The sequence below is a fragment of the Diaphorina citri genome, unplaced genomic scaffold (genome assembly GCF_000475195.1).
Source record: "Diaphorina citri unplaced genomic scaffold, Diaci psyllid genome assembly version 1.1 scaffold1695, whole genome shotgun sequence".
In the NCBI taxonomy this organism is placed as follows: domain Eukaryota; kingdom Metazoa; phylum Arthropoda; class Insecta; order Hemiptera; family Psyllidae; genus Diaphorina; species Diaphorina citri.
The window spans coordinates 55,555-70,491 of NW_007379121.1; the positions used below are offsets into that span (position 1 = coordinate 55,555).

The 14,937-nt window shown below is 37.3% G+C and overlaps 1 protein-coding gene across 1 annotated transcript; it reads left to right on the forward strand.

Annotated features, from left to right (window-relative positions):
* Nucleotides 1–9,022: 9,022 nt before the first annotated feature.
* Nucleotides 9,023–10,748, forward strand: LOC103516908 (histone-lysine N-methyltransferase setd3-like; the record flags this gene model as incomplete). Its single annotated transcript, XM_026829181.1, has 3 exons — nucleotides 9,023–9,240; nucleotides 10,282–10,408; nucleotides 10,638–10,748. Coding segments are annotated over exons 1-3 (412 nt in total), but the record flags the coding sequence as incomplete, so codon positions are not given.
* Between the last annotated feature and the right edge of the window lie 4,189 nt (nucleotides 10,749–14,937).

Consider the following 14,937-nt stretch of genomic DNA (forward strand, 5'->3'; position numbering starts at 1 on the left):
GCTGGACTAATTTTCTTTGTTCTAAAACATCAATTAATTAAACGATTTCATGAAAGAGTGTTCTACACTCACGTTATGAATATAAAAGTACCTAAATTGTAAATTAGGTAGGTATAATGATGTTTTCAAATGCTCGGAGTTGATTTTCCTATAAAAAAAAAAATATACAGAAATTGAAAATTCCCTAATTATGAACGTTATCTATTTTTGTATATCACGAATTCACGACAAGTTGTCATTACATTATTAACATAGTAATCAAGACATAATTTATTCAACGATCTTTGTGAATAATTGATTGAGAAGACTCCGTGAAGGTCCATTTTAAGTATTGAAATGAATGGAAACGAATGCTACTTTTTCTCAAGCAATGAATCGGAGAAAACAAGATCGATTGAAGAGAATTGATCCAAGGGCCCGCGAGAAAGTCTAGTATAACGTATAACACACTAAGCTAAGGAATATGACTTCATTCACGAATGCTAATACCTATGTTACGCCCGATATTTACTCGTGAGTATACTATATGGAATTATTGAGGAAAATTTAAAGTGTATCGAATCCATTAGCTAGACTAATTTTCTTTGTTCTAAAACATCAATTAATTAAACGATTTCATGAAAGAGTGTTCTACACTCACGTTATGAATATAAAAGTACCTAAATTGTAAATTAGGTAGGTATAAATGATGTTTTCAAATTTTCGGAGTTGATTTTCCTATGAATAAATATACAGAAATTGAAAATTCCCTAATTATGAACGTTGTCTATTTTTGTATATCACGAATTCACGGCAAGTTGTCATTACATGAATTACATCATTAACATTGTAATCAAGTCATAATTTATTCAATTATCTTTGTGAATATTTGATTGAGAAGACTCCGTGAAGGTCCATTTTAAGTATTGAAATGAATGGAAACGAATGCTACTTTTTCTCAAGCAATGAATCGGAGAAAACAAGATCGATTGAAGAGAATTGATCCAAGGGCCCGCGAGAAAGTCTAGTATGACACACTAAGCTAAGGAATATGACTTCATTCACGAATGCTAATACCTATGTTACGCCCGATATTTACTCGTGAGTATACTATATGGAACGATCCAAGGGCCCGCGAGAAAGTCTAGTATGACACACTGAGCTGTCTAGTATGACACACTGAGCTGTCTAGTATGACGTATGACACACTGAGCTGTCTAGTATGACACACTGGGCTAAGGAATATGACTTCATTCACGAATGCTAATACCTATGTTACGCCCTATATTTACTCGTGAGTATACTATATGGAACACAGCAAATTTTCAAAATATGTACCTAAGTATTGCAAAATTGCAATCTTCTGGTGGCCCTTTTCATACGGTTTTTGATTTTTGATAGGAATTATTTGGAATTTAATTAATATCTGAGTATATTTCAGGATATTTTGGACTAGTTTCTCCATTACCTTATCAAATAATTCATATTTGACATCTAATAATTTTAAAACACTGCCTTCTATTTGGTGGATTTTCATACCGATTTGATACGACATACAGATTAGTTGATATCTAAGTATATTTCAGGAGATTTTCGACTGGTGTCTCCAATGACTTATCATGTTATCAATAACTTATTAGGTGGAAAAAAACAGCTTGCTTATTATTATTACATTAGCGTTGATAAAATCTGGCTAGTCTTCATACCAATTTGATACGAATTGTTTGAAATTTAACTTATTTAACACCGACCTTTTCTAGTACTTGACTAACAAAGGGTTAATTCCAATGAGAGATGCAAGTCGTTATTCTTACGCTATAGATAGAAGTACTACTACTATGTTTATCCTTAAGCTGTTGAAGTATTAATTATCAACTTTCATTTTCAATGCAAGTCAACTTGCAAGTCATTTTCGTAGCAACAATTCAGCATTTAGTTAACAGCAAGCTACAATTTAGCTTCAGTTCCTGATGAAATACGGATAATTACGACAATTAGATAATTATTTCAGTGATATCTCAAGTACAAGTATCTATAAATAAACGCAGCTGTCTCTATGAAAGATTAAATACACCTATGATTTATTTAAAAACTTCCTTTTAGTCATATGTACCTACTTACTTCTGTAGACAGATAGGTAAATTAGGTACACCTATTACCTACTTTGGTAATTTCATTTAATTTTAGGTAGTGAGCTTTTTTGAGAAAAAAAAGAGAAGAATGTAAACATTAACAAGAAAGGAATAGTGATATAAAAGCATTGGTCAAAGCGGACGCGGAAAGTAAAGTAAGTAATTTAATATTTAATTTCATATACCTTATATATACTGTCGGCTAAGACTAAAAAATCCCATTATGCCAACAGTTTAAACAGGCCTCATTTATTTACATCAATAATAATATAATAAATTAGTACAAACATAGGTTTAAGATTAGAAGGATGGAAAAAATTATATATAAAAAGGAGTTATTAATATGTAGTATTAGCCAACAAAGAGGTTACCACAGAAGAAAAGGAATAAGCCAGAAGTAAAAAGGAATAAGCCAGCCTCGTTAGCTTGGAGGGTAGCGTGTCAGCTTTGTAAGCAATAGGTTGCAAGTTCGATTCCTGCCAGGTGTGGACTTTATCCTGAACATATAAGCTTCTTTCTCGAAACGGCTGATTTTCTCCTATTCTGTCTTCTTTCTCTCTTCGCTTTCGGGACGATAAGACCTTACCAGATGATCACTCATCCAGATATCAACCAGGCGCAACGTAGCCTTATGTAGTGGTACGTTTCCACTCACTCGACATTTGCCGATCGGTATGATCTGTTTCCATTTGTTAACCCTAAACTAAACCCTAACGATTAGGGTTCGGAAAAAATTATATATAAAAAGGAGTTATTAATATGTAGTATTAGCCAACAAAGAGGTTACCATAGAAGAAAAGGAATAAGCCAGAAGTAAAAAGGAATAAGCCAGCCTCGTTAGCTTGGAGGGTAGCGTGTCTGCTTTGTAAGCGCTAGGTTGTAAGTTCGATTCCTGCCAGGTGTGGACTTTATCCTGAACATATAAGGTTCTTTCTCGAAACGGCTGATTTTCTCCTATTCTGTCTACTTTCTCTCTTCGCTTTCGGGACGACAAGACCTTATCAGATGATCACTCATCCAGATACCAACCAGGCGCAACGTAGCTTAATGTAATGGTACGTTTCCACTCACTCGACATTTGCCGATCGGTATGATCTGTTTCCATTTGTTAACCCTAAACTAAACCCTAACGATTAGGGTTAAATGAAAACGCATCACCATATGATCTAATTTGATTTTCAATATTTTCAACTTCCGATTTTTACGTATTCTTGAGAGTTCATTGCAACGGTCAACACATTAATTAGACTTACTTTATCATGGACACTCGTTGCTATCTTGAAAGCCCAGAAGAGGTTAGGTATAGTAAAACGACACCCATGAACTATGAACAAAGTGTTCGAAAATTAGGGATTTTTAATGTTTTAACGTTTTTGTGACAAATTTCGGTATATACCATATGATCTAATTTGATTTTCAATAGAGAGATTTCGCATCCTGTTTTTTTGGGTATGGGGTCCGATGTTCGACGAGTTTTGGGTTGCGTTATCGGGATCAGGAAGCGATGCGAAATCTCTCTAAATATTTTCAACTTCCGATTTTGCTGCTTCCTCTCCTACTTACCTCAATACTGGTAGGATAAGCACTGAGCAGTAGTTTGATTCTGGTGGCCAAGTATTCCTCGTTTTCGTATCCTTCGGTCTTCGCGTGTTCTTCCGTCTTTTTTCTGTGTACTATTACTGTCTACCGCGGCTGTTCCGATTTTGCTGCTTCCTCTCCTACTTACCTCAATACTGGTAGGATAAGCACTGAGCAGTAGTTTGATTCTGGTGGCCAAGTATTCTCTGGTTTTGGTTTCATTGTAGTCGTCTACCCTTCCGGTAAAATGGAGTAAGCGTTGTAGTTCTTCATCACTTCTCTCTAGGTGGGAGTCTAGTTGTTCTGCAACACATAAGAGGAAGCAATATTGTACCTGAGTGCACTGTCTTGATGTAATGCCTTATTTTGCCTAGGCATTAAAGCATCGCATAGAAAGAAAGCCAAGCTGGTATCTTGGAAAGTATTTTTGACCTGCCTCGGTGGTGTAGTAGTCAAGACGATCGCCTGATAAACAGGAGGGTGTGGGTTCAATCCCATGCACTGTCTTGATGTAATGCCTTATTTTGCCTAGGCATTAAAGCATCGCATAGAAAGAAAGCCAAGCTAGTATCTTGGAAAGTATTTTTGACCTGCCTCGGTGGTGTAGTAGTCAAGACGATCGCCTGATAAACAGGAGGGTGTGGGTTCAATCCCAGCCAATGTATGGATTTTTTTCCTCAATATAATTTGAGAATTTGACCACAATAATAGTAGTAGCCTACTGCTGGAGTAAAGGGACTTTTCAGTCCTATGCGAGTAAATTGGTCTCAACCCACGGTATTGCTTTTCAAAGTTTCCCAGAATAATCATTCTGCATATCTTCAAACACCCTGTATATGAGGCTAAAAAGTATGAATGAACTATATTATATTTAATTGCCTACTCTCCTGTTAAGTTGCATAAGAGCTAAAAGTGAGAACAGGGATTTTTCATTCAATTCATGTAAATATGTGGGTATTTTATTTTTCTATTATTATTTGAAGTGCAATGCAGGAAATAGTGAGAACATGGATTTTTCATTCAATTCATCTAAATATGTGGGTATTTTATTTTTCTATTATTATTTGAAGTGCAACGCAGGAAATATGTGATTTTGGCTCGTTAAGTAAATGTAGATGCATATTTTGTTGGAGAGATCTAAGGAGACACTGAATTTCATTATGAATTTTGGAGAAACCTAAAATGCTTCTCAATATGAGACCGTAGACTGAGTAGGTAATCCTCAATATAATTTGAGAATTTGACCACAATAATTGTAGTAGCCTACTGCTGGAGTAAAGGGACTTTTCAGTCCTATGCGAGCAGTAGTGTGATTTTGGCTCGTTAAGTAAATGTAGATGCGTATTTTGTTGGTGAGATCTAAGGAGACACTGAATTTCATTATTATGAATTTTGGAGAAACCTAAAATGCTTCTCAATATGAGACCGTAGACTGAGTAGGTAATAAATGTATTAATAATAGTTCTTATTTATACTGCTCGCATAGGACTGAAAAGTCCCTTTACTCCAGCAGTAGGCTACTACAATTATTGTGGTCAAATTCTCAAATTATATTTATTACCTACTCAGTCTACGGTCTCATATTGAGAAGCATTTTAGGTTTCTCCAAAATTCATAATGAAATTCAGTGTCTCCTTAGATCTCACCAACAAAATATGCATCTACATTTACTTAACGAGCCAAAATCACATATTTCCTGCATTGCACTTCAAATAATAATAGAAAAATAAAATACCCACATATTTACATGAATTGAATGAAAAATCCCTGTTCTCACTTACTCGAGAAATTTGGTATGTAGCTGTCAAGTGTGACAAGGATGCGACACGAAACTTTTGGTTAAGACCGGTGTAACGGTTGGCGTACAAAATCCAGCAGTTTTCCTTGGTATGAGATATGTAGTTCAAAAATTTAAACGCACCAAATAATTTTCCTATGACATAATTGGGGTAGTTTATAACTTTTTACTCACCTAGTACTAATCATGTGATATTATTTCATTTATTTTTATTAATTTTGTATTATTATTTTTTCTTCTCTTTATCAAAAATGAATTTGTTTTATGGATTTTCTAATTTAAAAAACAAATAAATAATTGAAATAAATACTAAAAAGCAAATTCAAAAACCACGTGTATTTTGTCAAATACCGGCGCGTTCTTCTTATCACTAGATTATTCTGTTATCACGAACACCTTATCTGTTTCTGGCGTAGACGCGAACTGACTGATCGTGATGCCCAAACCAGTTTGCCTTCTTAGCTAAATTCCTATTCCTTTCTCTTTGAAGATACTTGCAGCTAAATATGTGATCGTACGTTATACTTGCAGCTAAATATGTAGCGGTAATTAGTCCTAAACAATAGAACGGTAATAAACATATTTGATCCATAATGATTTTGATGGTGGTGGACGCTGGTGGTGGTGGTGGTGATGCCGTTAAATTTGGCTTCAAGGCCGCCTGCTGAGGCCGCTTTCCGGCTTAAATATTGATGTGGTTCCGTTGTTTGGGAGACTATTAATGATCAATCAATTTTATTATTTATACTATTTACTAATCAGATCACCATAATTCTCAAACGGTCTATCTGATTTTGACGGCAAAAATGTTGAACACAAAGGAAATGTTCTAATTTAATTTTTGGTCCATCGGATTTTTGAAGACATCGTAGAAGTTCACATCTTCACGTTAAAAAGTTCTCTCTACTGTCTTTTGACAGTTGTACGTATATAACTGCCAAGGTCTTAAGTAACAGGGATTTTACCCTTGATTCGACGACAAGCTACCCGCCCACTCACATTAAACTCACCTAGACTGCCAGCCTAGTTAGCTTAGTTGGTAGTGCGTCTGCCTCGTAAGCGCTAGGCCGCGAGTTCGATTCCCGCCCGGGGCGGATTTTATCCTAGAACGGTATAAGCTAGATACTTGAAATTTGGTATGTAGTTCACAAATGTGACAAGGATGCAACACGTTTGGGTTAAAACAGGTGCTGTTGTTGGCGGTATTTTGACTGCTTTTTGGCGGGTTTCGACCGTTTTTTGGCGGTTTTCAGCTATATCGACTAAACGGTTAGAGATATTGTAAATGTTACAACAAAACACACTAGCTTGGCTTTCTTTCTATGCGATGCTTTAATGCCTAGGCAAAATAAGGCATTACATCAAGACAGTGCCCTCAGGTAAAATATTGCTTCCTCTTATGTGTTGCAGAACAACTAGACTCCCACCTAGAGAGAAGTGATGAAGAACTACAACGCTTACTCCAGGAGGTTTGATAGAGGTAAACTGTAACGACGGAGGTTTTATCGTCCCCAAATCGAAGCGAGTATCCAGGTTTATTGAGGAGAGGGGGGGGGGAGGCAAAATTTTCGGAGTATGACTTAGCAATGGAGCAAAAATAAAGCCTGAGGGTGGGGGGCGAGCCGCCCTAATCCCTTAAATACGGCCCTGGACAAGATACGAGAAAGCCAGCCCTCCCGGGAAGGAACTTTATCTGTTTAGGAGAAAAGTCCCACTGCGGACGAGAATGGAACCCGCGACCTAGCGCTCACAAGGCGGGCGCGCTACCTTCCAAGCTATCCAGATTTTCCTGAATCCACCACCATTGAGTCATAGACATTTTAATTACCTACTTTGTAATAATCTCGTCTTTTTATTTTGTCATAATAATTATTTTAATGTGGTGTGTAACCGCAAGTCCCAAGTAGAAAGGTTGGGGTACAGTACCTGAAGTAAATGTAGAGGAGGAGCAAACATTTAACTAGGTAATAATTTATTATTTTACTAATTAATTAAGTAATTATAAATTGAGCTCAAAGCAGTGCTTTTATTTCTAAATAGATGCTTTTTTAAAACCTAGGTAAGTTACTCTATGTAGGTATCGGGAATTTAGTGTCAAATGTTAAACCGCCATGACCATGATCCTATGACAAAAATTACTGTTTTATCATCAGTTCATGACACAAAGATGACAAAATGCGGCCACCTAAAAATAAAATTAAATTAACAAGGTATGTAGTTCCTATTTATGTAATTATGTGTAAGTAAAAGCAAAGATGATAAAAAAGCTCACTACCTAAAATTAAATGAAATTACCAAAGTAGGTAATAGGTGTACGGTGGTGTACCTAATTTACCTATCTGTCTACAGAAGTAAGTACATATGACTAAAAGGAAGTTTTTAAATAAATCATGAGTGTATTTAATCTTTCATAGAGACAGCTGCGTTTATTTAATATTTATAGATACTTGTACTTGAGATATCACTGAAATAATTATCTAATTGTCGTAATTATCCGTATTTCATCAGGAACTGAAGCTAAATTGTAGCTTGCTGTTAACTAAATGCTGAATTGTTGCTACGAAAATGACTTGCAAGTTGACTTGCATTGAAAATGAAAGTTGATAATTAATACTTCAACAGCTTAAGGATAAACATAGTAGTAATACTTCTACAGCGTAAGAATAACGACTTGCATCTCTCATTGGAATTAACCCTTTGCTAGTCAAGTACTGCACCTTTCTGTCTTTCTGCCATTCTTTTCATCAGCTTTTCAGGCTGGAATGGTTCCTCGAAAGTGTTTCGTCTATAAGATGTTTTTCACATATGACTAAAAGGAAGTTTTTAAATAAATCATAGGTGTATTTAATCTTTCATAGAGACAGCTGCGTTTATTTATAGATACTTGTACTTGAGATATCACTGAAATAATTATCTAATTGTCGTAATTATCCGCATTTCATCAGGAACTGAAGCTAAATTGTAGCTTGCTGTTAACTAAATGCTGAATTGTTGCTACGAAAATGACTTGCAAGTTGACTTGCATTGAAAATGAAAGTTGATAATTAATACTTCAACAGCTTAAGGATAAACATAGTAGTAATACAGTTGATAATTAATACTCCAACAGCTTAAGGATAAACATAGTAGTAATACTTCTATAGCGTAAGAATAACGACTTGCATCTCTCATTGGAGTTAACCCTTTGCTAGTCAAGTACTACACCTTTCTGTCTTTCTGCCATTCTCAGCCTTCCTCCGTATGGCATTAGAGCTCTTTCCCACTTGTCGTGGAAAAAAATCGTGTCGTGTGTAGTGGGAACATGCACTCTCATTTAAATTGCATTGCCTACAGGACATTCGGGAAAAACGTGGGAACGGGCTCTTAAGGAATCCAAAAATTATATTGGAGATATTTCTGTCAGTTACTCTGATTGCTGGTTGTTCTGTTTTCGTCCTCTTTTGACGACAACACAGTTCGGTCGATCAGCTTTTCAGGCTGGAATGGTTCCTCGAAAGTGTTTCGTCTATAAGATGTTTTTCACAATGACGTTCTGTTTCATTTTCACAGATTCTCACCTACTACAACCCAGTGCAACAGATGTCCGAGTGTTTCTCTCACCGGGGTTTCACCGCAGGTTCCCAAGTGTTCATATTCTACGGGATCCGGCGTAACGCAGACTTCCTTGTTCACTCCGGTTTCTTCTATCCGGATAACCAATCCGACGGCGTCAAGATCCTGCTGGGCATATCCAAATCGGACCCGTACTACGACATCCGGACCCAGTTTGTCTGAAATTTATCAGTCAACTCGACATGGTTTGAACGCTATCAGACAGTCATCCTCCAAACAGTCACTGGGGGGAGAACGTATTCAAGAACTTTAGGGGTAAAAAGTATGAATGAACTCCTGAAAAGGTCGGTGTTAAATAAGTTAAATTTCAAACAATTCGTATCAAATTCAGGACGTGATTTGTCCAGATGGTAATTCATCCGGATACCAACCACGCCACGTTTTCTAGTATCCGTCATTTTAGTTTTTGGGCCCTTTGGGGCTAAGGGTTCTTCACATGGTTTTATCCCGAGTTCGGCAATTCGGCAGTTCACTGAACCACATGGTTATTTAGGCACTCCGCCGCAGACGATTATCCATATTCAATTATGCTGCAGCAACCAACGCGCTGAGTGTTTTCTAGTATCCGTCATTTTAGTTTTCGGGCCATTTTGGGCTAAGGGTTCTTCACATGGTTTTATCCCGAGTTCGGCAATTCGGCAGGTTCACTGAACCACATGGTTATTTAGGCACTCCGCCGCAGACGATTATCCATATTCAATTATGCTGCAGCAACCAACGCGCTGAGTATTTAGTGAAAAGTAAAAGTAATTATTTACGTATACATCGTGGCGTCCGTCGTATAAATGTTCGGATAGATGGCAGGTATTAATTCATCTGGTGTAATGTGTGTGTAATAGATGAGATGGTAGGTGAGATGCTGAGAGTGACTCGCTGCAACGAATCGAACCCGAATTTCCATCAGCAAAAGTGGTTCACGTGTTATAAAAAATGCTTTCCAAAGTTTCCACCTATAAATCGGACACCCCGTTTGAGAATGGAGCAGTTGCAAATGGGTAAAAATTATAAATAAGTGGTCGATTCCTATGTAAAAAGTTGGGAAAAATCCAAATCTGAGGTCATTTCTACGGGGTCCGGCGTAACGCAGACTTCCTTGTTCACTCCGGCTTCTTCTATCCGGATAACCAATCCGACGGCGTCAAGATCCTGCTGGGCATATCCAAATCGGACCCGTACTACGACATCCGGACCCAGTTGCTTAACCGGATCCGGATATCATCTACTTCGGATTTCGTATTGAGTCGCGCGCCGGATTGTGGACTGGAGGGACCTCTGCTGGCATTCCTCAGGGTGTTCAATATGACCAAAGGTGAGTGACGGACAAGATGGCTGAGAGCACTATTTAATTTCAAACTTAAAAAAAAATGTGGCGCTCACAACAACACTCAACACAAATAAAATCTTACATAGAAAACGCAGGTTCTCGTTTCTCCACAATTTCCATCTCTGAATGTGGCACTCACAACAACACTCAACACAAATAAAATCTTACATAGAAAACGCAGGTTCTCGTTTCTCCACAATTTCCATCTCTGAAGTAAACCGGATCCGGATATCATCTACTTCGGATTTCATATTGAGTCGCGCGCCGGATTGTGGACTGGAGGGACCTCTGCTGGCATTCCTCAGGGTGTTCAATATGACCAAAGGTGAGTGAGGGACAAGATGGCTGAGAGCACTATTTAATTTCAAACTTAAAAAAAAATTGCTAAGGTCTTTCGTTCCGAAATCTAAGAGAGAAGGAAGGCAGGATAGAAGAAAGCCAGCCTTTCCTAAAACGAACATTATCCGTTCAGGATAAAATGCGCCTCGGGCTTGAATCGAACCCACGGCCTATTGCGTCTGCCTGGCTATACCAACTAGGCGGGTAATTATTAACTTTTGGAATAAGTAATTTGATTGGGTGAAAAGTTTGAAATCTACCAATCAAATTGCTCATTAAAGTTTAAACTCGAAATGTGATTCTGCCCATTAAAAGCCTCCCTCGGTGGTGTTGTGGTCAGGTAATCAGGAGGGCGTGGGCTCAATACCAGCCGAAATGGAATTTTGTCCTCAATATTCAATTTTAATTCATTTATTTTTATTATTTAATAAAATAACAGATATACAAAGGTGTTTTTCCCAAGTTAATTGCTTGAGAAATTGATTTTTGAGTGATTTATACTTTCTTCAGCTCACTTGGGACAACTAGTTTTACCAACTGTTAAGTTATGGGTAGTGTAAACACGAGTGTAATATGTTATTTTATATTTTATAATGAGTAATACGTAAATAACGAAATATTAAATATACGGTGGATCAACTTAAATATATCCTAATGAGGATATTAAGCATATTAACAAGGATAATGAGTTCATTAAGGAAGCGATATGTGGTGTGTGAGAGTTTATTGTTCCAACATACAATCGGACATTGTATCCTTAATCCTCATACAGGATGGAATGGTCCTTTAGCTTTCTTTTGCCTATCCGAGTTCAAAATTATTTAGAGAAAATTACCATATGTCAATTAATCAATTTAGAGAAATAGGGAAACGAATGGACCCCCCCAAAATGACTCAGAGAATCCAGAACAAGCAGGGTCCGTCCCTCCGGGAATTTTTTAGCCCGTAGTGATTAGAGAAAATCAGTACCTATGTACCTACCTAATTTGTTTTATTCAGTTTGGGGGAGCTTATTCGTTTTACATGTTTTTTATTAGAAATTACCACTATGATTTCTTCTGCTATTATGTAGGTCTTACCTTTGGGCGCCCCGGGGGTCCTTTTTTTTCTAGTAAGTTCTACAGATCAGTCTAAATGAGACCTGTTAAAAGATGATTTCTATTCAACCTTGAATCTCATTGTCCCTGCTCATGGTTTAATGAGCACATTGTCATGATCTGGATTCCATCTGGATAAAAGTTGCATATTAAATCATTATAGACCCATCACATAATACATTACACATTGTGTGTCTTGACCTATAGTAACTCTTTACCGTCTGGGTCACGTATGACAGGGTGTTCAGAAATTTGCACATCCGTCAGACAATTTGTAATAACACTAATACAATAACCCGTTAATTTGTATTTGATTTGCAGTTTGAAGACGAAAAAAGAGGTTTGATAGAGGGAACTGTAACTGCTAAGGTCTTATCGTCCCGAAAGCAAAGAGAGAAGGAGGACAGGATAGGAGAAAGCCAGCCGTTCCGAGAACAAACCTCTGTTTAGGATAAAGTTCGCCACGAACGGAAAATGAACCCGCTTACCTTTGGGCGCCCCGGGGGTCCTTTTTGTAAGTTCTACAGATCAGCCTAAATGAGACCTGTTAAAAGATGATTTCTATTCAACCTTGTATCTCATTGTCCCTGCTCATAGTTTAATGAGCACATTGTCATGATCTGGATTCCGTCTGGATAAAAGTTGCATATTAAATCATTATAGACCCATCACACAATACATTCTTACACATTGTGTGTCTTGACCTATAGTAACTCTTCACCGTCTGGGTCACGTATGACAGGGTGTTCAGAAATTTGCATATCCGTCAGACAATTTGTAATAACACTAATACAATAACCCGTTAATTTGTATTTGATTTGCAGTTTGAAGACGAAAAAAGAGGTTTGAACAATAACCCGTTAATTTGTATTTGATTTGCAGTTTGAAGACGAAAAAAGAGGTTTGATGATAGAGGGAACTGTAACTGCTAAGGTCTTATCGTCCCGAAAGCGAAGAGAAAAGGAGGACAGGATAGGAGAAAGCCAGCCGTTCCGAGAACAAACCTCTGTTTAGGATAAAGTTCGCCACGAACGGAAAATGAACTTGATAGAGGGAACTGTAACTGCTAAGGTCTTATCGTCCCGAAAGTAAAGAGAAAACAGAAAAGGAGGACAGGATAGGAGAAAGCCAGCCGTTCCGAGAACAAACCTCTGTTTAGGATAAAGTTCGCCACGAACGGAAAATGAACCCGCGACCTAGCGCTGACAAGGCAGGGGTGCTACCGTCCAAGCTAACTAGGCTGGCTACAGTCCCTTTTTGGCAGGTGGGATGTCGGAAAGTCTCCTTTTGTATCTGCTTTTCTGCGATGACAACAAAAGTTGTGACAATGACTCAAAAATAAATAGGTCGACTTACATAGTTTAATTCTCTCAATGATCAAGATTATGAAATGACATTTTGCATTTGCAAATCCCGGTCACGCAAGTATTAAACTCATTATGACAATGACTCAAAAATAAATAGGTCGGCTTGTCGGCTTACATAGTTTAATTCTCTCAATGATCAAGATTTTGAAATGACATTTTGCATTTGCAAATCCCGGTCACGCAAGTATTAAACTCATTTTGCAAGCATTGAACTCATTTTGCAAGCATTGGAGGCTTGTCGGCTTACATAGTTTAATTCTCTCAATGATCAAGATTATGAAATGACATTTTGCATTTGCAAATCCCGGTCACGCAAGTATTAAACTCATTTTGCAAGCATTGAACTCATTTTGCAAGCATTGAACTCATTTTGCAAGCATTGGAGCATTTTGCAAGCATTGAATTCATTTTGCAAGCATTGAACTCATTTTGCAAACATTGAACTCATTTTGCAAGGATTGAACTCATTTTGCAAGCATTGAACTCATTTTGCAAGTATTGACCGCATTTAGCCAAGCATTGGAGCATTTTGCAAGCATTGAACTTATTTAGCAAGCATTGGAGCATTTTGCAAGCATTGACCTCATTTTGCACCACACGTCATGAGATGGTCTAATACATAGGGGAATTCCAGTTTCCCATAGGGGGGAATTTTCCAGTTTCCCATAATTTTAACTTGACGAAAACGGAAAACGATCTACAGATAGGGTGACCCAGAGTTACCAGACGGTTTTTAAAATGATGCTACACGTTCAATTTTCAAGATAAAAGAGTGATATTTATTTTAAATGAAAAATAACAAAATAAGGTTTACTCTCTGTTTTCCAGAGTGACAAAGAAAGACTGACCGATCCCTCGTTGTCCCCATATGCCACCATGGCCATTCAGTTGTGTCTATCCGAGAAGCTAATCCTTCAGACCTGTCTGAAATTTATCAGTCAACTCGACATGGTTTGAACGCTATCAGACAGTCATCCTCCAAGCAGTCACTGGGGGGAGAACGTATCAAGAACTTTAGGGGTAAAAAGTATGAATGAACTCCTGAAAAGGTCGGTGTTAAATAAGTTAAATTTCAAACAATTCGTATCAAATTCTGTCTGAAATTTATCAGTCAACTCGACATGGTTTGAACGCTATCAGACAGTCATCCTCCAAACAGTCACTGGGGGGGAACGTATTCAAGAACTTTAGGGGTAAAAAATGAATGAACTCCTGAAAGGTCGGTGTTAAATAAGTTAAATTTCAAACAATTCGTATCAAATTGGTATGAAGACTAGCCAGATTTTATCAACGCTAATGTACTAATAATAATAAGCAAGCTGTTTTTTTCCACCTAATAAGTTATTGCTAACATGATAAGTCATTGGAGACACCAGTCGGAAATCTCCTGAAATATATTTAGATATCAACTAATCTGTATGTCGGATCAAATCGGTTTGAAAATCCACCAAATAGAAGGCAGTGTTTTAAAATTATTAGATGTCAAATATGAATTATTTGATAAGGTAATGGAGAAACTAGTCCAAAATATCCTGAAATATACTCAGATGTGAATTAAATTCCAAATAATTCCTATCAAAAACCGTTTGAAAAGGGCCACCAGAAGATTGCAATTTTGCAATACTTAGGTATCTACATATTTTGAAAATTTGCTGTGTTCCATATAGTATACTCACGAGTAAATATCGGGCGTAACATAGGTATTAGCATT